Source organism: Trematomus bernacchii, unplaced genomic scaffold (assembly GCF_902827165.1).
Source record: "Trematomus bernacchii unplaced genomic scaffold, fTreBer1.1, whole genome shotgun sequence".
NCBI lineage: Eukaryota > Metazoa > Chordata > Actinopteri > Perciformes > Nototheniidae > Trematomus > Trematomus bernacchii.
This window is the reverse complement of record NW_022987782.1, coordinates 841,583-864,101: the sequence shown is the minus strand read 5'-3', so window position 1 is coordinate 864,101 and position 22,519 is coordinate 841,583. Positions and strand designations below refer to the sequence as shown.

At 44.1% G+C, this 22,519-nt stretch overlaps 1 protein-coding gene across 2 annotated transcripts; it reads right to left on the bottom strand.

Moving 5' to 3' along the window:
• Positions 1–13,738: 13,738 nt before the first annotated feature.
• On the bottom strand, positions 13,739–15,388 carry si:ch211-198c19.1. 2 transcript variants are annotated; one of them, XM_034149349.1, is made up of 3 exons: positions 15,279–15,388; positions 14,305–14,879; positions 13,739–14,251 (listed from the first exon to the last, which is right to left on the bottom strand). In XM_034149349.1, the coding sequence occupies exon 2, from the start codon at positions 14,854–14,856 to the stop codon at positions 14,314–14,316; it is 543 nt and encodes a 180-aa protein (XP_034005240.1). In that variant the 5' UTR covers positions 14,857–14,879; positions 15,279–15,388; the 3' UTR covers positions 13,739–14,251; positions 14,305–14,313. The 2 variants fall into 2 exon arrangements, with proteins under 2 accessions (XP_034005240.1, XP_034005239.1); XM_034149348.1 differs by having other exon boundaries at positions 13,739–14,879.
• Positions 15,389–22,519: the final 7,131 nt, after the last annotated feature.

The following is a 22,519-nucleotide window of genomic DNA, read 5'->3' as shown; positions in this document are numbered from 1 at the left end:
CCCATCACAGCCCAGAGGGGGACACAGAGCATGGCAGTGTGTCTGTGTGTGTTCCCTCTCCGAGGATCTACATATGTATGCTGTCCGGGTCCTATTTACTCCCCAGGTCATATGGAAGGTGTCTGGATAGTTGTTTGAGAATAGTATACCCCACTTAGCTCTGTATTTATATTAAATATTAAATCCAATTTAAATACAAAATTACCTTATGAAATATTAATCGACAGTGTAAATATTTAATGCGAGCCCTTTACCATAGGCCTGGTATTCATTACAATGCAGTGCTGGATTTTAATGGGCAATTTCCCCGGAGACTGTTGCTGTCCTCCCTGGAGCTGCAGCAGGGGGCGCTGTTGTTCTGCGATGCTTCTGTCAGCTCATTCAAAAATAAATACATCTTAAAAGACAGAAGACAAACAAACAAACTCAGGATTTTGAGAACGTTTTTAATCCGTGAATACATGTGAATAAATCCCTCTTCAAGTCCAAATGCCCAGAGTTGAGGTAATTCTATAGCTATATGATTAGAGAACGATTTAAAGGAGAGAAATTGTGATGGGCATACAGCCTCGTGTGCACTTAATGCATGCAGGGAAAATCTATACCACTACTAAGGAAACATTTGGTGAGGACATCACATGACTGAAAACATCCTTCAGGCACTGCTTCTGTTCATTCATAGTATGCACAATTACAGGAAAAGGAAATTGCATTCTAGCTTTGGCCAGCAGGGGTCAGGCTTACTCTGCTTGACAACGGTTTGAAATGTTCTTCAAATGACAGTGGCGGCCAGGGCCGGCTGGTTCTGTTTGTTTCTCTCTATGATTGATCCCTTCGACACAGTGTTTACGTCTCTTTCCTCCTTACGGGGGATTTCCATTTAAAGCCTTAAGTAGCTACAAATTAAAGTGTACATAATGTTATTCACGTCTGATGTACAGACCAGGAACAGAAATGTCCCCATGAAATCCATCAGCAAGGGAAAGGTACCACAAAAGTAGCATTGATGGTGAGGTTGAGGAGAAACATAATAGATGAACTAATAGAAAAGAGGGTGAGTTAAAGAAATGTGCTTTATGGAGAGCTGGGGGAGGTGTAAGAGATGTATGTGCACGCAGCTCCTCTGAGGCAAGACAGGGAGGAACATTAATCATTGGGAGACATCTGTTCATTCTGCCGCTTTACAATTCTGTCAAAGAGCTCGGACTCCCCCCACACCCCCCCAACCATCCACTCAGAGAAAAGCTGTCCTCCGTTAAGCATGGACGGGCAGAGTGAAACATCAGAGCCAGTCTCCACTAAGAGCCGCCTTCAATTTGATTTCCATTCAAGCACATTTAAGATGAACAAAACAAGGCGACAGGGGAAGGAGAGCAGTGTGTAAATCAGTGCTATTATCTGCATTGGGCTGGTTTTATGGAGCAAGACACTTGCTGTCAAAGAGGAAACAGCCAAGCATGCCCACATGCCATAAGCTGACACACCCACACACACACATTTGCATATGTCATTTTAGGGGACATTTTGAACTCCCTTCATTCTTTGGAGGATTACTGTAGGCTTAACTGGAATTGATGCATGTCCGACCCTCAACCTTAAATCAACATGAATGGAATCACAAATGAGTTACATTCCTGATGCAACAACTATTATAGTTTCCTCAAATAAATATTTGAAAAGAACATGTTGTAAATGAAACCATGTTGCTGTACAACATGTCTGTGAAAATGATGTTCCCTGACCATGAAAGGAATATGAGATAATACAAGTTATATAAGGATAAATGCAGGGATATTGAATATGTACCAACATTAATCTGTAACAATGACTTAAAAGATTGTGCTGTGTAATAATGTGAGCATTTAATAATCATGATGAGAATTAATTAAATGAATTAATATTGTTTAACATGTCATGTTGAGTGAAACTGGATAGTCTTTCAAATGAGAACACTTTCTCAGTATTTTTCAGCCATGTCCATTCACTGCATTTGCATTGTGTATTTACTGCTGTGTAATCATTTTGATCATCACTGGTAGGATCCTCCTTTCCTGCGTAGGTTTTAAATGGTGTGCTCATTCAGAAGGGACTCACAGAAAGAGATGCAGAATACAAAGCAGGTGTTTGAGCACTGTTCACATAATTGGTGTTGATTGTTTTCTTAAGAGTTCTTTATTGAATGTGACGGGCTAAATTCTTTACACTCACGATTGTTTCGATGTCTATTGTATTCTTAACAGATACAACAGACTCTTGAGAGACAATGTGCACATAATCAGTGGATAAGCACATTATACGTTTGTCCTTGAAAGTCTTTTATTATTTAGTATTCCAGACATCGTTTATGCATAGTCTTGCACACATTCATTATAATCTTTCCCAGATTGATAATCACATGTAAGGATCCCCTTCCTGTTACTTTGATATGTCTCTATCAGGTGTTCTATACTTATGTTGTTTTGTGTGGGCTGGTCCTGCAAAAGACGGGCTTGAGATATGTCTGATAACAAGATATGCACCAATCCAACACAATGCTGATTTAGTGAAATCATTTGAGAGTGATGTGTTGATGCTATTGATGGTAGTTTTCCAGTTAGAAACGCTGGATGTCTGCTGACCCATAGTGATTATTCCCTCTGACCAATCCTTGCTCCACCTTGTTTTAACTTTACCGGTTTGTATCGGCTCTTGCTGAATCCTCTGCTAAAGTGGTACCAATAAAAGTACAGCTAGGTCAAGTATAGCCTTACCCTGAAGTGGAAATGCACATAATCAAAATACCACGAAGATTACTGTGAAAGTGTGTATCAAAAAATAGTGTTCCTGTAATATAACACTTATCGTAGTAGCGTAAAATCGTAAGCAAGTCTGAGGAGGCAATGTATATTGATAGTGTAGTAAATATATCTGAGCAGGAAAAGCTCATTTGGTTGCTGGTCAAAGTCTTTGGCTCTAGCTTTGCGTGTTGTTAAAGAAAAAATGATTTCTTTTTGATTTTGCTGAATTAATGCATAACGAGGTGGTGCAATCATGAAAACAAATAAACACTAATCAAACAATTCCCTATTTTAGTCTCTGATTGTTTTGGTCAGAGGAAAATACAGGACAAAACAGAGCAGATATTTATGCTGTAGTGCAGGGATGTCAAACTCAATTTCATCGCGGGCCACATTCGCATAAAGGTTGCACTCAATGGGCCGGTTATAACTATATAAATATATAATATATATATAAAATAATGTATTATATTTAGGGCCGTCAGTCGATTAAAATATTTAATCGCGATTAATCGCATGATTGTCCATAGTTAATCGCGATTAATCGCAAATTAATCGCACATTTTTTATCTGTTCTAAATGTACCTTAGAGGGATATTTTTCAAGTTTTTAATACTCTCATCAACATATGAGTGGACAAATATGCTTTATATGTTTGTTTATTATCATTTGAACAATGACAAATATTGTCATGAATATTAAACACAACAACCTCTGAACATTACAAATATTCGCCTCAATTCAACCTGGAACCTCTCATACAATAATACAATACAAAGTGTGTGTGTGTGTGTGTGTGTGTGTGTGTGTGTGTGTGTGTGTGTGTGTGTGTGTGTGTGTGTGTGTGTGTGTGTGTGTGTGTGTGTGTGTGTGTGTAGACACTGTGATGGATCGTTGGAGCTATGTGCAGCTCAAGGTATATATGCTCGAACGGGAGCTGCCTGGACGCTGCAATCATGTTGCGCGCACTATCCGTGGTGAGTGTGCTGACTTTTCGTACAATGTCCCACTGTCTGGCTACCTGCATAAAGTCAAGTGCTCGGCGCAGTTGTCGACGAAATGTCGCTTCTCTGTTTTCATTGAAACAGCTCCTTATATCTGTTAGCGCAGCTAGCTAGCACCAGATGCTAACAACAACAACAACAACAACACGTAAGGTGTGCCTCGCTCGCCCCACACATACACACACCGTCCCGGTCCTCCCGATGGCCAGTCCGGGCCTGCCGGTGAGCGTGGAAGTGTGGTCTGCCACAAGCGGGCGGCAGGAGCGGGACTGTCAGCATCAGCTTGTAGATGGTATTTTAAACTCGATGCGCTCTGAAACTACGGGGCGGCCGAGGACAAAAAATACACATGCGTTAATCGCGTTAAAATAATTAGTGGCGTTAATTTTTTTTTGCGTTAACGCGTTATTATCGGATAGGATAACAACTTAGTAATTAACTACGTCTGAAAGCAGAAGTCTAGGGCAAATAATTGCAAGTCTCTTCAGTGCGCATGTCACAAAACGAGATGCATTGTGGGACATGTAGTTTATGGGCAACCTGCTTCTGTAAAGTGGCATGTAACCGTATAATAAACGTATTATATTCTTTGCAAGCTCTTGCGGGGCCACATAAAATGAAGTCGCGGGCTGGATTTGGCCCCCGGGCCTTGAGTTTGAGACCCCTGCTGTAGTGAAACATTTTTTTAAGGAAAATTTCGATTTTTGGTTGCATTTAAAGCTCATTAAACTAACCATGACATTAACAAACAGCAATCTATTGCATTACACTATTGCAATAAAAGCAAGCTATCCATAACCTACATCTCTAAATGCTAGCAGTAGTCGTGCTAACAAAAGCTTGGCTACCCCTGCATGTCTGATGGAGGAACTGCTCAGTGCTGCCCCCAGTGACTGGAGAACATGTAACTCAGAAACATCTGTGTAATGAAAACACGCTTTAGACCACTTACTAAGGATTATAACTTTAGTTGTGCAAAAACACAAGCGTTCAGAGTTGAGTTTTAAAATATCAACAGTAAGCTAAAATAATGTAGGGGTTTTGAGGTATCTCTGGGTAGTGAAACAAAATCAGACAGTGTATCTTTTGTTTTCCACATATTTCTGTAGAAAGCGAGGAGCCTATAAATCTCTCTTATCTGCTGAGATTGGTCCTGCTTGTTCATGGGCCCGTTCAGAAGCCCTGTTATATTTTCAGTGGGAGTATCAAATCAAACCTGAATTCAACCTGTGAACGTACGGCGGTCCAAGTGGTGTCCTCCCATTGGCGTCAGAGGAGAGCGAAGATGAATGAGGCCTTTCTGCGGGGTTTGAGGACTGCAGGCTGAGGGTGCTTTGTCATCATAATATTGAAAGTGAGTTTTGCAAGTTTGTGCCTTTTGGCCATGAAGGTGTGTGCTGCCTTGTTTCACAACTCATTACAGTCAACATTTTGATTGACTGCCTGCTGTTTGAGCTGATATTGGACTTCAGACACATTTCTAAAGCTCTGTGGAACTTTTATATTGAGAGATTGTATATGTTTGGTGATACATTTTTACTTTCACAGTAAGGTCATGACATGAAGAAGTAGCGAATACATCAGCGCCCATAACCAAATTCAGTTTACTTTTTTCCTGTATTGTTTTTTATTGACTTCAATCCAGTGGATTTAACTGAAGTTACCTACTGTAACTCCAGTTTCTATGAGTATAGGCGTAGCCCTCTAAGGCTATCGCTATTGGGTAATCCCCTGCGCATGCGCAGCACTGAAACACTTGTAGTTCACGCCCACCCGCGAGGTGGGCCCCACCCTCGGGCTCCCGTCCGGTATAAATAGGAAGGAGGCCCGACAATCTGCTCCCACACAAACAACTTGTCTTCAGCTATTCGTGGAGCCAGTGGGGCCCAGAACTTAGAGGGCTACGCCTATACTCATAGAAGCTGGAGTTACAGTAGGTAACTTCAGTTCTATTTCGTATATGGCTTCGCCCTCTAAGGCTATCGCTATTGGGTTAAGGGCGAAGCAAGATGTAGTCTGCGCCCCACTGGGTCCGCCCGGTACAAGAAGCACAGACACACCTGCTCAGATAATAACCCATGCCTATTGCACCATGCGAATGGCGCATCACAGTCCCTGGAATATAGCATAACATGAATATTTTCCCACGAGGGGACGAAGGCTGGGAATAATACATACCTGCCGCTGTGAGAAAGTAGAGACGAAGGTCACACTTTGCCCAGCGACAAACAAAGAGGGGCTCTCTGCGTGCAGACAGGCAGGATAGAATAGAATAGGGAGGGATGAAACCCTCTTTAATGGTCACACATGCAGAGCACACAGCACACACAGTGAAATTTGGCCTCTGCTTTTAACCCATCCTAGTACAAGGAGTCTAGTACTAGGAGCAGTGGGCAGCTATTGTACAGCGCCCGGGGAGCAATGGGAGTGGGGGGGAAGGGGGGTGTCCGGTGCCTTGCTCAAGGGCACCACGGCAGGGCAGGAGGTGAACTGGGACCTCTCCAAGTAGAAGTCCACACTCCATATTTAGGTCTGGTCGGGGACTTGAACCAGCGACCCTACGGCTCCCAGTCCAAGCCCCTACTGACTGAGCCACTGCCGGAGAGCGCACAGCTGGATTCCTGACATCACTCACTCTGACAAGACACTCCGTACAGAGTGTGTCAGAGGAAAAAGGGGGACGTCCCTCTCATAAGAGGGAAAAAGGTCCGCTCTCCGCGTGCCGAGAGGCAGGAGAGAGGCGCACAGCTGGATCCCTGACGTCACTCACTCTGACAGGACACTCAGCACAGGGTGTGTCAGAGAGGAATGGGAGACATCCCTCAAATAAAATTGAAAAAATGAACAGGGGGAAGACCAAGATGCAGCAGTGCAAATGTCTTCCACTGACATTCCTCCGTGCAAAGCCGTGGAGGAGGAAATTCCTCTGGTGGAGTGCGCATTGATGTTCTCCGGGGGATCCACCCCAGAGGAGACATATGCCTGTGACACAGCCTCACACAGCCAGTGTGACAGCCTTTGTGCAGACAGAGGCTGCCCGAATGAGCGCTCTCTGTAATGCACAACGAGGCGCTGGGAACGGCGCAAAGCAGCCGTGCGCGCCACATAGCAGGACAGCGCGCGCACGGGACAGAGGAGATGAGATGTGGCTTCCTCCTCCGACCTGTGAGGGGGAGGAAAGAAGCCATCCAAGGTGATCACTCTTGACCTAAAAGAGCTCATGATGACCTTTGGCATAAAAGCCGGGTTAGGGCGTAAAACAGCTGAACTGCCATCTCCTTGGATCCGGAGGCATGACGGAGCCACAGAGAGAGCAGACAAATCACTCACCCTTTTCGCTGATAGAGCCAAAAGTAATACTACTTTGGCTGATAACAGGTTAAGGGGAACCTGATATAAAGGTTCAAATGGGGCTTTGCTTAGTGCGCGTAACACCAAAGCCAAATCCCACTGAGGCGCCAGTGCGCGTGACACAGGTCTGAGTCTCCGTACTCCTCGCATAAAACGGCTGGGTGGCTGCTGATCGCTCCCTCCGCCTGGGAGAGAGCGTCCCCGCGCCACGGAATTTCCCACGGTCTGCCTGACAGCGTACGCTGTAGGCATGGAAACCAGGACGCTCCCGTGCGCTCCCAGGACCGCTGATAGCCCCTTCTCCCGCACTCGGTCCGGGAACCGAGGGGTCAGCGGAACTGGTGGGAAAACCGTATAACCAGTGATGCAAATTAGTCGCTTTTCGGCGCCTCCCGCTTTTTTAACGCTAATTTGGGTGACTTGTGTAATTCGTGGAGAACCGAAGAGTTTTCGTTTTGGGGGGGGAGTCCGTCCGTCAGTCCGGACGGACAACTTCTCACTTCAAAAAAGAAGAAGAAATCTAGACCACAATATAATTAAACAAGCGAGTGCCTGTTTTTCCTGGCCAAGGAGAGGTTCCATGAACACAACACGAGCGTAACGTGGTATATGTCTCGTCTGAAAGGAGTGTAGACTAGAGTGCTGACGGAGAGCACCAGGGTTGCGGTCGAATAGTCCATTTAGCTTAGGAACCTTCCTAACGGAGTGAAATGACCCGGAAGTCCCTCAGTGGCAGCCATGATAAGTGCCGTTCGAATTCTCTAAATGAAAGGAAAGGAGGTTTCAAACTTCCTTTATAACCTCCTTTAGCGTAGGAACCACTGGACCTCCCTAACCTAAAGGAGAGGAGAAAATGCTGCCCCACAATGCCTTGCGGACGCGGCATTTGCCGTCACACAACAGTCGGCCGTTCACGGTTACAACCGATTATGAACGAGAAATTATAACATGAAAGTTACGGTGCTTATTAAGCATTTTAAAACGTATGTGGTAAGTTGCCAGCCGGGGGAGCATGCCCCCTAGAGGAGGTTAGGTCCCCCCCCCACTTAAATCATGTTCACATGGATAGGATACTAAATACATTTGCACACATCTTGTGTCCATATCTTTCTGTTTTGGTGGTCATGCCACACCGTGCACATGCATGCATGCGCGAGTCATGGTAAGATATCTGGATTAAGAGGTTGCTTTTTCTTTGCACAGAATGAAAGAAAGGCCAAATGAATGGGCTGTGATTTTAGTATTTTTAAGCAGAGGTTGAGTTCAATAATTTGTACGGCCCTCGGAGGATGTTGTAAACATTGAAAGGAGTTTCCCACCCCTGGTGTAAATAATAATAAAAACCCTTGATTTATAACTTAACATCTCTGTCTCCTATTGATCTGAGTATATTATAAAGAATAGCCAGTTAATTGAAGCATTATAGCGCAGGCCTTTGTCAGATGGTATATTACGCTGGTTTTTTTCTGCTTCGAATAGTTCTCTCTTTTTTCACCATACCTGTGTTTGCATCACTGATAACAGCACCCTGGGCCACGGCCGATGTGCAAACGCGTCTACCCCAGAGGGGGGTGATCCTGCGCTCTGCGAGCCCCTCTGTTCAATTTGCCAGGAATATACATTGCTCTGATGGAGAGCAACGTGTGTGCACGCCCAGAACAGCAGCCGCCTGGCTGCGTTCAGAAGCTGCACAGATCACTCCTCCCTGGCGATTGAGGTAGGCTGCCGTGGCCTGTTGTCTGTGCGAATCAACACATGTTTGATTGTACAGCAACGGGGCGAAGTGCTGTAATACTTCCCAAAACGGAGAGCAGCTCCAGCACATTTACCTCTGACGCACGGGGTCGATGTGCAGGCGAATGAACCACCTCTGGAGTCTCCTCCTGTGGGGGAAACCCAGGGGGATCACCACGTGACCAGCTGACGTCATGCTGAGCAGCTGTATCACGGAGAGGGCTGTCACCACGCTGCGGGATGTGACACGCCGGAGGAGAGCTGTCAGTTTCTCCACTCTCTGCCGCGAGAACCACGAGTGCCGCGCTCTCCTGCTGGCTGAGTTTAATTCCACTCCCAGATAAATGATTGTCTGAGAGGGAAGAGGACAGATCTTCTTCCAATTTATTATGAAACCCAGGCTTGACAGATGCAATACGAGATGTAACGTCTGTAAAGCGACTTCCTCCCTGGAGCGAGCCAGCAATAGCAGGTCGTCCAGATAAAACCACACTCTCATCCCTCCTCTGTGTAGTGGCTCCAGCCTTCTCTACACACTTTGAAAAAATGCGAGGAGCCAGGGAACATCTGAACGGCAGACGATTGTCTGGTCTGATATTCCCTGAAATGAGAAACGCAGGAATTTCCTGTGTTTCGGGATGATGGGTACGTGGAAGTATGCATCCTTCAGGTGGAAGTGAACCAGTCGTCCTGGTGAACACATTCCAGCACCTGTTTGATCGTCAGCATGTGGAATACTGACAGATCGAGGATGGGTCTCATTCCCCCAGTCTATTTTCCTCCGTTTGAGGAACCCTGAAAATAGTATTTTTCAACAGGAGTTCCTGCAGCTCTGAATGGAGCGCAAGACACTGTTCCTGGGATGACAGGAGTGTTTCCTGTATCCCATTGAACTGCGGGGGGAGAGGCGAACTGCAGGGTGTACCCTCTGCTGATCAGCCTGCTCATCCATCTGTACATCAGACACATGTGCTGCCACTCTGAGAAATACTCTGAGAGCGGGCGCACATGCTCGAGATGTTCTGTGGTCGTCATGGCGACGAGCCACGCCAGAGCCCTCGCCGCCGCTGCCCGAGAGGCAACCCAAGGTGGGCCTGGACCGAAAGGGCTGCGAGGGAGCCTCCACACGCTGCGTTTCACTCCGGCTCTCATCATGAGGCGCGTACGCTCAGGGGATGATTGGAGGTGTGTGCAGTGCTGTCCACATGAGGCGTTATAACAGCGCTCATGGGTTTATTATGACCGTGTGTAGGAGGCGTATCTCGGACAGAGGAATGCCGCGAGCTCTGCAGGTTATTAATCGATAGGTTAAAACCAGCAGGCTTCTGCAGCGAGCCCTGACGCCGTGGCGGGTGCTGCGGGCGCTGCCGCTGGGGCCGCTCAGCAGGCTGGAGCCAGCTGACATGCTGCCCTGTTCCGCGGCAGTTTTCATGGACTCCACCATGGCGTAGAACTGGGGTCCGAACAGCCCGTCCGGGCTGATTGGAGCATCCAGCAGCACTTTCCTTTATCTCCTCCGAAGCCTCGGAGGGCATGGAGGGCTGCTCTGATAGTCTCACTATGGAGTGAGACAGCAGAGCGATGTGTTTCGCCGCTGCAGACGCCTGGAAGGCACACTAATGCATCCGGTCAGCAGTCTGGCGGACGACAAACTGGTCCCCGGGGGAGGAAAGCAAGGGACGCCGTGCGGCGACCGTGCTGGCCTGCTTCACCCCGAATAACGCCGTCAGGTTCGGCTCCAGGGGAGGCGCGGTCGGAAACCAACATCCGTTAATCCCTTAGTGAGGGGGACGTATGAGGACACCGGAGCCTTCAGGCTCCCTAGGGGCCGCCGCCGCTGAGGCCGCTCCCTCCTGGCACTTCCGGAGGGCCGGGAAGCGCGGCCAGACCGGGTCACTCCTGACGGTCTGTACCCGGGAGAAACACTCCTGCCACCGGCAAGAGAGCTCTCCTGAGCCGGGGGAACGAGGAGACCTCCAGGCGGCTGCCTTTTCAATGATCTCCGGCAGTTCCTGCAGGATCCCGCCTATCGACGGCAGAGCCGTGATGGCGGAAAGAGGGACCGCGTGTCCCGCAGCCGGGCCAGGCCAGCACCGGGCTCCATCTCCGTCTCCTCCGTCCGGGGGAGAAATGGGATGGGGAAACCACACGGTGGTCTGTGGATGGAGGCAGGGTAGGAGTCCTCCGACTCCTGCCCAGCACTCGGATCCAGGAACTCAAGGCTGGTCCACGGAGTAGGACTCCTGGACTGGCCAATCATCCTCCTCGGCCGCAGTAGCGAGAGCGTCCGCTCTTCGCTGTCTGTCGGCCAGAGGGAGACGGGCACAATGACAATGAGCACATGACACCTGCTGGGCGAGAGCTGCGTGCGCGTGCTCCGACCCCAGGCAGGATTCGTCTGGCATGAGGAGCAAACTCTAACACAACCCTGTGTACTCATGTTTAAGGATCTTTTTCGAGGTGGCTCTTAAAAGAGCCTTTACTCTTAAGTGTCTCAGTAACGGGGTGCTGAAGAAAAGAGGGAGCAGATTGTCGGGCCTCCTTCCTATTTATACCGGAAGGGAGCCCGAGGGTGGGGCCCTCCTCGCGGGTGGGCGTGGACTACAAGTGTTTCAGTGCTGTGCGGGTGCGCAGGGGGATTACCCAATAGGTATATAGGCTTATGGAGGTTTATTGTTGTCGTAATTGTTGTAATGATTACTGATAAAGCTGCATTCATGATATGCGGTATAACAGCTCTGTGCTGGCGTTCTATGGAGAGAGCGGTGGCGCCATTGATCAAAATTGTTCTCCAAGCTCTTCGCACAGAGTTAAAAATATCTCAACTTTAACCTTGTTAACTGCTGACCTACCAATCAAAAGACAGCTGTGCTAAGTGAGCTAAGAGAAAAGTGCCTATCATGTGAATGCATCTTAACTCTTTGGTCTGTTTTGTGTTCGCCTCTTTTGGTGTAAGCAGTACAATCCACTCTGACCCATTATATTATTGACATCCCAATACCATGACAAACAGGGAAAAACTCTCTCTGTAAGTTGTGTTGAATACAAATAAGATAATTATGTCAATACTATTGAACTTGGATAGACAGAAATAATTGTGTACCTTTTTTTTAAATCTCTAGGTTAGACACACCTATTTAAAGGAGACATGTCATGGCCATTTCCACTGATCATAATTCCATTGTTGAGGTCTACTAGAATAGATTTATATTGTGCATTTTTCCAAACTCACATTGGTTTCTCATACAGCATCTCTGTAAACTACGTGTATTCACTGAATTTCACTCTCTGCCTTTAACGGCTCGTTGTAGCTCCAATAGCTCCAGCCCCCACCCTCCCTGTGAGCACAGTGTGCTCTGATTGGTCGGGACGTTGTGAATCGCGCTGAGCTCCGTGGAGGTGTTGTTTCCTTGTTTAGCGATACACAGCCAAACACAGCCAAACTCATCCTGAGCACACACAAAGTCACAGCCGAAGTAAAAACAATAAGTGTGGCTTGATATTGAGTAAGAAAAAGGTTGATAAACGCTGTGAGAATGGGTCTGCAGAGAGAATGGGTCTGCAGAGAGAATGGGTCTGCAGAGAGAATTTCGCCGCGATCCCAACTGTCTGTTATCAGCCTGCAGCCAGGGAGGAGAAATCAGCTGAACTGCCTGCTCCCTGCACACATATGTGTGTGTGAGGAAGTCCGTGGATTGGTCAATTTGGACCAATCAGCGGGGGCTTAACGTAACGGCTCCGCGGACGTAACGTAACGGCTCCACGGATTGGTCCACTTCGTTCCGGGTACGGGATTACATCATCCCGTACCCGGAAGAATCAAATGGACAATGACGTATCTCCAACGAGGCGTTTTGGGGAGGTATTTTCTGTGTTAGAGTTTTACTCGCTACAGGGTGTACTTTGAGGGTTTTGACTCTGCACACCGTTTACATGCATAAAAACCTTCATAACACACAAGGGGACGGGTAATAACCGGAAAAGCATGACATGTCTCCTTTAAGGTGTTGAAGTGAGATGAAGTCAATCTATAGCAGTGTATTGGGGTATTATAGTTTTTTGTTGACCTACTGTTCTTACCGTAGATGTATGCAAAGTTTTCCTGTGAGTTCCTGAAGTTGAATACGACAATCGTGCTAGTTTAAGCTGTTGGCTTGTTTCACTTGTCTGATGGAGTGACTGCTCAGTTATTTTCACACATTCAGAATCAGGATGTCTGTGAAGTCAACTTGGAGAATCCATAGGAGATCAAAGGGTTAAAAAGTCGGGCTGATTGACAGAGTGGCAGCTGTCTGTAATCATTCCCTAATTCCTAATCAGCGTCGCTGCACCTTTAAAAGCACCGCACCTGAAAGGAGGGCGGTAATCAAAGCTGGAGAGGGACAAAATAAAAAGCGCGCGTCCAGCAGCAGCAACGAACCAGCAGAAGAAACATCAAAGAAGCAGCACTGGTGCAGCCATAAAAAGCTGGAGAGGCGGCCGGTGAGAGACGAACTGTGTGTTTATAGAAAAGTCATACAACTTGCCGTTCTTGGCGCACGTTAGAACGTACGTTCTAATTCAGTGTCATTTGTTTGTTTGATGTCCTCAAGCTAAAGCAACATGATTGTTGAGTTAAAAAACGAATGTGATTTGTTTATTTAGATATGTATTATTGATAAATAACGGTTTGAATGCTGCGAAAAATTCAGTCTATTATATTTGCATTTTTAATGAGACTGCATAAGTTAAAAACTGTTTAAAAACATAATTCGTAAAAATACACTAAGAAAGGAAAAACAATATTCACAAGTGTTAAAAAATATATGTAAAGCATGTATTTTTGCATTTATTATTTCATGTGCATTGTATTTACAGTAATTATTTAAATTTTTCATTTAAGGTTTTTCACCTTACAACTTTACTAAAGTAAAGAAGAACCCAAAAGAAAACAAAGTTGTGGTCATTGTATGAGTGAAACCCAGTTAAAACCTCCTATGGACTGTACCATCCCTTTCAAGCGGGGAAACTGCAAATATACCCAAGGGCTTGACAATGTCCTTGTGTTGCAAGCCCCCAGCAATTAGATGGGATAAACCTTTGTGAATATTACAATGTGATCTAAGCTGAAAGATGCCCCAATCCAGGTACAAAAGACCAAAGTTTTAATGAACAGAAATGTTCACACATAGACACACACCAAAGCAGCCCATTCGAACATTTATTTGATTGGTCAAAGACACTTTTCTATGGATTCTCTACTGTATATTCTAAAAGTAGGCATACTGTGCAACTTGACTTTCAGGAAATATAATCATCAAAAATTTCACTTTTCTTGCAATCAGACCACAAAGAAAAGCAGCAGCCAAATCCACATTGTTTAATGAATGTTGAAACTCCATCATATATCTCTGGAGGAATGAATCACGGAGCTATTAAAGTTGTCACAGAGAGTTTGACATCAGAAGTCACATCTCTATGCTAATGTAGGGCTGTTGTCGAAGAAAGGCAAGAAGATTGGGGCCAATAATGTACGTCTCGTTTGGATCGTAATGTGCAGATGCGTAGATTTGGTCAATGTGTTTATTGTTGATGTTGTATCTCACCAAAACTCTGTCCATGTTGCTTTTAGGGTCACTGCGGTTGTAGTACCTCTTGACTTCAAAGGGCAGGTCCTTGGCATGTGAAGAGTGGAGGTTTCCGATGGTGTAGTATGCATATTGCTTTTCGTCCTCTATTATTGGAAGCAGTTTCTGAGGCCTACGGTTCTGAAACATGTGAAATCCAAACTCTCCTTTAGTGGGATCACACAGAGCCCGCATGTTGTTGTCCAGGCAGTCCTGAACGTACCAGCCCAGCAGCTTGAGGCCGTGGCGAGGCGGCGGGCGACCGAAACCGCTATCCTGCAGCTCCTGGTCTGAATCCAGGGTTCTCAGAGCTGAGGTCAGAACCACCGAGAACACCAGGGCGAAACGAAACAAGAGCTGCAGCTTCTCTTTGCCAAGGGCCATGTCCAGGTTATCTATGCAAATATCTGAATGACAAATCAGAATCAGAAACAGGTTGTACTGCCGAGTACAGTAGGTTGCCTTGGTGCATTTGGTTCAATACAGAGGCACAGTTAAAGAAGATCAATTGTAAGAAAAGGACCACAACAATAAAACTATTATAAAAAACTATTATAACATTAAAATGTAGTAATATTTACATTAAATATAACAAATATATAATATACCTGTACAAATAAATTAGAATAAAATATGTGCAGTATTGGTATGAAAAGTGGAAAGCCGTGCAGATATGCGAGGTAGCTTTGTGTACAATGTGCACAATTCAGAGGGATGTGCAAATCTGCCAGAAGAACCATCAAAACAAATTGATTTAAGAATTCTACTTTACATGTGCAGTACCGTTATATCGTCTCACAACTTACCTCTTAGTTGGTAATAACAGGAGAAGTTTAACCTTCTCTAAATGTGCCTGCAACCACAGTGTAAGTTTTTACGCTCCGCTGTGCTGACTCCTCTCTCTGTGTGTGCCTGATGAAAGCAGCAAACTTGTTATTTTTACCAGAGGTGGAGCTTTGCTCGCTCTGTTTGCGAGGAAAGAGGAAGTTCTGTGTTTGCTGTGCAGCTGGGAACCCCAAAAAGTTTGGTTTCAATTTAGAGAAGTGAAGCTGCAGCTTAAACTCAAACCACAAGTGGTATTTGTAGACACTGATGATCAAGTTCAGATTCAGGTGATTTATTTCTACCTGTAGGTTGATTTGGTTTGCAGATAAAAGGATCCATCCTGACATTTTAAAACACAGAAAAATCTTTAAAAAAGTACCCCATGCTCTATCACATTTACATAGATATAAAAACCACTAGTACAAAAATAAACAATCTAGCAAGTAAATAACATTACAAAATATAATAATAAAAATAGTAGTATCTTTGTGACACTGCAAGCACATGTTAATTTGAGCGATGGCTGCTGAAACTCTTAATTCTGCAACTAGGGACAGCTAACCTCTGGCCTGAAGGAAGAGAGAGTTCCTGCTCTTTAAAGACAGGTTACCAAACCATGACATTAAAGAAAAAGACAGAATTGACTATAAATAAACAATAAAACATGATCATCATGGTTTTGTCGATGTTAAAATAGGAACGTTTCCTAAGTCAATACAAACGCTGGCGATCCGTTTGGCAAAGTTCCACTGTCTGGTTCTTGATGGACAATACTTCATGTATGTGGGGATGTCTTCTATTATAAATTATTATGTTGTTGTATTTACATATCATGTAAAACAGGTCATAGTGAATACTGATGTTGATCTCAACTGTTTCACTGAGCCTGCATTGTGATAAAATGTGAAGCAAAAACCAAGAAACAGACCCACATGACTTTGTGGTTGTGAGCATTGTTGTTAACATTTCACTTCTGCTTACACCTCCACTTATGAGTAACATCTGCTGTGAAATGACGAGGCCCACAGCACAGCATACAATAACTCATAACCACACTGACTGCATGTTCTTCAGCTAGTGTGGTAGTGCACTTAACTATAATTGAATATCAAATCAAGTCAGACAAATTAAGTCAATTTTTATTAATATTGGTCATAACAGAAGAGAAAGTCTAGACTGTACTCTTTGACACTAAACATGACACTTGCATGTAAAGGGAAGTCAAGTCATCTGCTATGTTGGGCGGCTAGAAGTTTATCAGAGCCATCTCTGTAGACTTGCACACAGTGTAATGGTAAACTGTATTCAGGCTTTGGGAGTAATGGATTACATGTAACTGGATTACAAAATTAGGATTACAAAAAAATGAGACCTGAAAAACAGGCTCAGGGCTTAACAGGTTAACCTGTTAAACCCTGAGCCTGTTTTTCAGGTCTCAGGCTCGAAAATGACATTCCCAGAACAAATGACCATATCTTCCCTTCTAAAAGGGTTAAATTAATAATCTTTTTTCTCAAAGTAATGATAAACCTGTGAGTTGGATGTAGAAAAGTCAGAATCAATATAGATGTTTTTTATTTTAAAGAAAATTCTGATTTTACATAGTAAAAAAACTGTAAATTATAGTGTCCGTCCAAAAGTTCTTTTTTACTTATAGTGAAAACTACCCTTGGATGATGGTAAGGTAGACTAAAAGCTTTAGGAATCCAAAGTACAACATATAGTAAGTACCCTGTATCAAGATTGATGCAAAACAAGTGACATTTGACCTTTTTAGAGAGATTTAGCAAAAAGAAACCACTTCTGGGGTCATTTGGGTGGATTTTCCATATCTCTGGACCCCTTGCTTTTTTTTTGATGGTTGACACCTCTTTCTGACCGTTAGAGCCAATAGAATCGAAGGGGGAGTCCCCCACACACACTCATTGTGAAACAGAAAGGTGGGGGCTTCGCGCATGCAGTTTTGCATCAGAGCGAATCTCTAGCTTTGACATCTGGAAACGGAAAATAAGTTTGAATGCTTATGGATTATCAGAAATCATTTCAAAGGGACACAGACACATTGGATTAACCTATGGATTAACTTCAGCAGCGTTTTTATCATTTTATCATTTTTCCTATACATAAAATCATTTTTGATCCTAAATATCTTGGTCTCTTCTTTTCCAAGGTCACATTGTCCGGCAGTGGCTCAGTCAGTAGGGACTTGGACTGCGAGCCGTAGGGTCGCCGGTTCAAGTCCCGAACAGACCTAAATATGGAGTGTGGACTGCTACCCAGTTCACCTCCTGGGCCCTTCCGTGGTGCCCTTGAGCAAGGCACCGGAAACTGACTCCCATTGCTCCCCCGGTGCTGTACAATAGCTACAATAGTACTAAGATGGGTTAAATAGAGGTCAAATTTCACGCTGTGTGCATGTATGTGTGACCATTAAAAAGGGTTTCATCCCTCCAATTCTGTTATTGGTTATCCTGTTCTAAAACACTTAAGTAAAAACATATTTATGATATTTATTTTCTTCTCAATCTGGGTTGGTGAGCCCACACAAAGAAACAACAACAAAAACCACACCTCACAAACAAACACCTTATAGGATCTGAAGGAAGCTATATTAATAAGGTATACTGTTGAATGATTAAAACAAGCATTTTCACTTGAAGCAGGGGACTCAGATGTGAAGTTGTCGTGGCAAACATATTAGCGATGTGTGTTTCCAGACATGCAGTATGTATTTTGCTATGTGTTTCTGGTCTCTTCAACACTGACTAATGATATAAACAAATAACCCTGTAACAATATATCCTGGTATGTGTGCTCTTCTTGTTGCCACAATTAAATGTCTACATGGTCAGGATTTTACTTTGGTTGTTTCATTTTGGCAAATCAGAGTGCACATGATTCTGTTAACTGGGGTGTCAGCACACGTGCCTATTACACGTTTAGCATACAAAGAGCAACATTAGCATTCAATAGTCTCATTTAAGCTCTGAAAAATACAAAATACTCCATGTTCAAAACTAGTCTTTAACTCGGTGCAGGAGAGACGGTGTAGACAGTTTAAGATATTTTTCACTTTAAACAGCTGCCTGCTATTTCTGGAAATGAGCTAAATGACAGTGACAAGTTAAGGGGAACTGTGGATTTAACACATTTCACTGAGAGAGACAACCTTCACATCATATTGTTCATACTGTAATGGATCACTCTTCCAGAGAAACTCCCTCTGGAGAGAACACAGGGGTTTTAGCCTTTGCATAGCATTTACATGCACAAAAACCTATAGAACACACTACAGGAGAGGGAAACCCCAAAAACCATAACAGGGCCTCTTTAAACCATACACTGCAGCATGTGCACTTCACTCCGGCCAATCGGCTCGCTAATATCAGGACAGCAGAAAGTCTACACATCTTTGGTCTCTCTTCAGTTTGTACCATTTAAAAAGGTTTGACTTATTGACGGCGTGTAGCAGGCTGCTTGCTTTTTGTGTTTCTTCATGGCTGAATGCACTTATTGTAAGTCACTAAAGCTTAATGAATTGTAATGTAATGCAATTCCTTAAAATGTTGAAAATATTGATCGCTTAAGTGTGCCTTTTATCCAAAAATCCATAAAAGTATAAATTAAACCACAACAGCAATATATCTTATCTTGAGTCCAGAGGTATGCCTTTTACTGTGTTTCATACCAATCAATCTGTAGAAGTTAGAGCAACATCTGTTTGCTTCCAAACATGAGTTACTGTATGTTTTTTGATAGTTTGTGGGTGTAAGTCAGCAGAGTAAAGTCAGCAGAGTAAATCAGGATCGCACACAATGACTCAAATCAGCGGAGTCCTGAGCTGTGTCCCTTCTCAAACACACAGCCTACCATCAGAGGGCTGGGGCTAACGGGCTGAAGCTGCTCCTCTTCCCCAAATGAGATGTCATGGCCGGGTCCTGCACCCCCGCCCCACTGAGGCTATGCTCGTTATTCACAGTGGGGCAGTGCAGCCTGATACAAATCCAGCCACCAGAAGGAAAGTGAAACGGCACCTGGCTGTGGGGGGGAGCAGGGGAATCACATGTGAAGTAAAACAATTATTTTTATATTTACAATATGGAAATTAGGAAAACAAGCCCAGCTTCTATGATATTTTAGTTTGCAGTAAACTGATAAACATACAGCTGCAAGGATGAGCACAATGTGTGTGTGAAAATGTTGACTGGTCACTGAAGGCCTTCTCCCATAAAAAAAAAACATAAAGGTGTCAGGATTTTGTTTTATACAGGACCCAGTCGCAGACAATGACTCAAGAGGAAATGATGCTTAACAGATTTATTGTTCGGAGAGTCAGGCAGGGTTGGAGATGGCGGGACTATGGAGGTATGGAAGGGGAGGCAGGCAGGTCAGTCTGGGCTAGGAACAAGGCAGGTAAGGGGAAGGGAGAAGCAAGCAGGTTGGCTGGAGGGTCTGTTGGTTGATGGCTGAGGGACCGCACAGGAAGCACAAAGAGAAACACGTTATAGTTAAAGCACAGGAAAATACTCCGAAAGGTAACTACTGAGCAGCCAGGAGGCTGCACCACCACTGGTGTAGAAACTAGATGATGCCTTAATCAAAACACTCTATAAACTGAGTAGTGATTCCCCTGAGTTTAATGTGTTATCTTCAGTCCGCTGTTAAACTGCTCTCATGTTAAGCAGTATCTGATCAGTGAATGCACTGCAGCATCCAATCAGTGACTGATACACAGTAAGGGGGCGGGGCGAGTGGCTGAGGATTTCACCGGAGGATGGTCTGGTGGTTCCTCGGTTATCGCTCCTCCGTTATCGCTCCTCGATCCTCCGGCACAAATTAGTGCCATGGGACGCTCCTTAAGATGGCGCAGAAAAATCAACTTCCGGTGAGACCGAGGAGCGAAGAAATTACAAATAAGAGACATGAGATCGACCCTAGGAATCAGGGACAGAGGAGGGGTGATGCATCTCTCTCTAGGTTAGTGTCTCCGCCCACATGGTTATTCAGGTGTAGCAGCCTTTTGCCCGCTGACAGGTGGGTCAAATAGGACACTCAGGTGTTAAGTGGGAGAGGGAATTACTAGAGAACTCAAAGAAAATAAAACAGTATGCAATGGATTATGGGTAATATAAACAGTGCTGAGAAGTACCTTATTAATTTGCTGTGCATACTGGTATACATAAACAGTATATATACATATCATCAGTAAATGTAATTAATCTGGTTTATTCAGTGGAGAATCAGGTATTTGGTATTGTTCAGCAAGCAGAGGAGCCCAATTGTATACATGGGAGAATTATACATGTGTGAAAGACTTAACCCTCCTGTTATCCTTGGGGTCAATTTGACCCCATTCAATGTTTAACGTATCTAAAAAAATGGTTCACATTATTTGTTTCGCTTAGTATTTCATGACTTTTCCTAATTTAGTGAGGACTAATGGGTAAACATAAAATGAACATGAAAATATTTTTTAAATGTCCTGTACGCACTTTGTACGCATCGGTGTTCCTCATACTTGCCAACCCTCCCGATTTTTGCGGGAGACTCCCGGTTTCATTGCCCTCTCCCGGTTTCCTCCCGGGGTCATATTTCTCCCGCATTTCTCCCGATTTCTGACAAAATCTGATTTACTCAGGACTGTTTCCACTCGGATTTTAATACAGGTACACCATTGTTTGGTTTCCATGGTAGCGCGTCTCTTTAGTAGCGACTGAAAGTCTGAGAGGGTGTTCAGCATGGGGAGGAAGATAGTCACAGAAAACAGAACAAGAATGGACAACTCTAGTATGGCAAGTATGGTGTTCCTTGGGGTCAATTTGACCCCAGGCTGTTTTAGTAGTATAAAACATATAAAAATGTCAACATTTTACACATATTGGTGTTGATTGTGTAGGATGATATTGAGGTGACTATTACATGCAAATGTATCATTGTAAAAAAAACAGAACCTCTGCTTTAGATATTGGTCCCTCAACAACATTAAAAATATGTTACTTTAACATTCTATTTCAATCAGTGAGATTTTATGGTGATTTCTATATTTTTCAATAGTCACATAATAGGAATTCTGGATGTATAAAGGGGTCTGTGGGGGGGAAGGTTGGGGTAATGTTTTATTCAAATGGTTATTTAGGTAGTCAACTCAGATACCTAAAGCACCAGAGACATACATTTTGGTTAAAATTTGGAATATGATCATTGTTGTGAGTTTTAAACTATCCTCAGGGGTCAAATTGATAAAGGGTGTACAGTCAATCTGAGGATAACAGGAGGGTTAAAGGTCTCCTATAATGCAAAAGGCACTTTTGTATGTCTTTTATAAATAAATATGTGTCCCCAGTGTGTAAGGCAGAGGTGGGACCAAGTCATTGTTTTTGCAAGTCCGAGTCAAGTCTCAAGTCTTTGCGCTCAAGTCCAAGTCAAGTCTCAAGTCAGGATGGGCAAGTTCAAGTCAAGTCTCAAGTCAGGATGGGAAAGTTCAAGTCAAGTCCAAGTCCTAAACTTTGACAAAACGAGTCTTAAACAAGTCATTATGTGCTTTTCAACAAATGTAATGACATCGATCAACAGAATAATACTTAATAATCAAACTGCTCTTTATTAGTCAAATTAATAATTTAATAATCCATGTTCTCTCTGCTGGTAAAGTAACGTGTTTTTCTTCTATTGTAAGAGGGATCAGTAAGGTAAGGCTACCGTGACGGTTTGATTCAGAAGGAGTTTAATGTATAAGATCCCTGATGTTAGGGTAACCAGAATGTTTATTTCCACTGTGTACAACATGTTATAAGGGACCCACTTCTATCTTTATGCCAGGGATAATGTGCAGCGAGGCGGTCTTTATGCGGAAAAAAAACCTGAATCTACATCCCTCTGCAGGTGGTACTTTAAGTATATTTTGATGATAATACTTTTACTTGAGTAACATTTTGAATGCAGGATCTTTTATTGTAACCGAGTATTCCTACACTCTGGTACTGTTACTCAAGTACAAGATCTGAACTTCTCCCACCTCTGGCAATAAATCCTGAGTGGTTACCAAAAAAAAACCCTGCTCTGAAGGTTATTTTCATTTTACAAATCCTGCACTCAGCTTTGCTTTCTCCAATATCATTGAAATGCAGCCAGATGCTGCTCCTTTTTTCGGTTTTCGCAAATTTCTTGACTTCTTCCGACGCGCTTGCATTTAAATCCGGCTCCCCGTCTCCCCGTGGCTCTG

What these genes read in the sequence shown, in the direction of transcription:
- si:ch211-198c19.1 (XM_034149348.1), bottom strand. Translation starts at nt 14,856, where the DNA reads ATGGCCCTTGGCAAAGAGAAGCTGCAGCTCTTGTTTCGTTTCGCCCTG.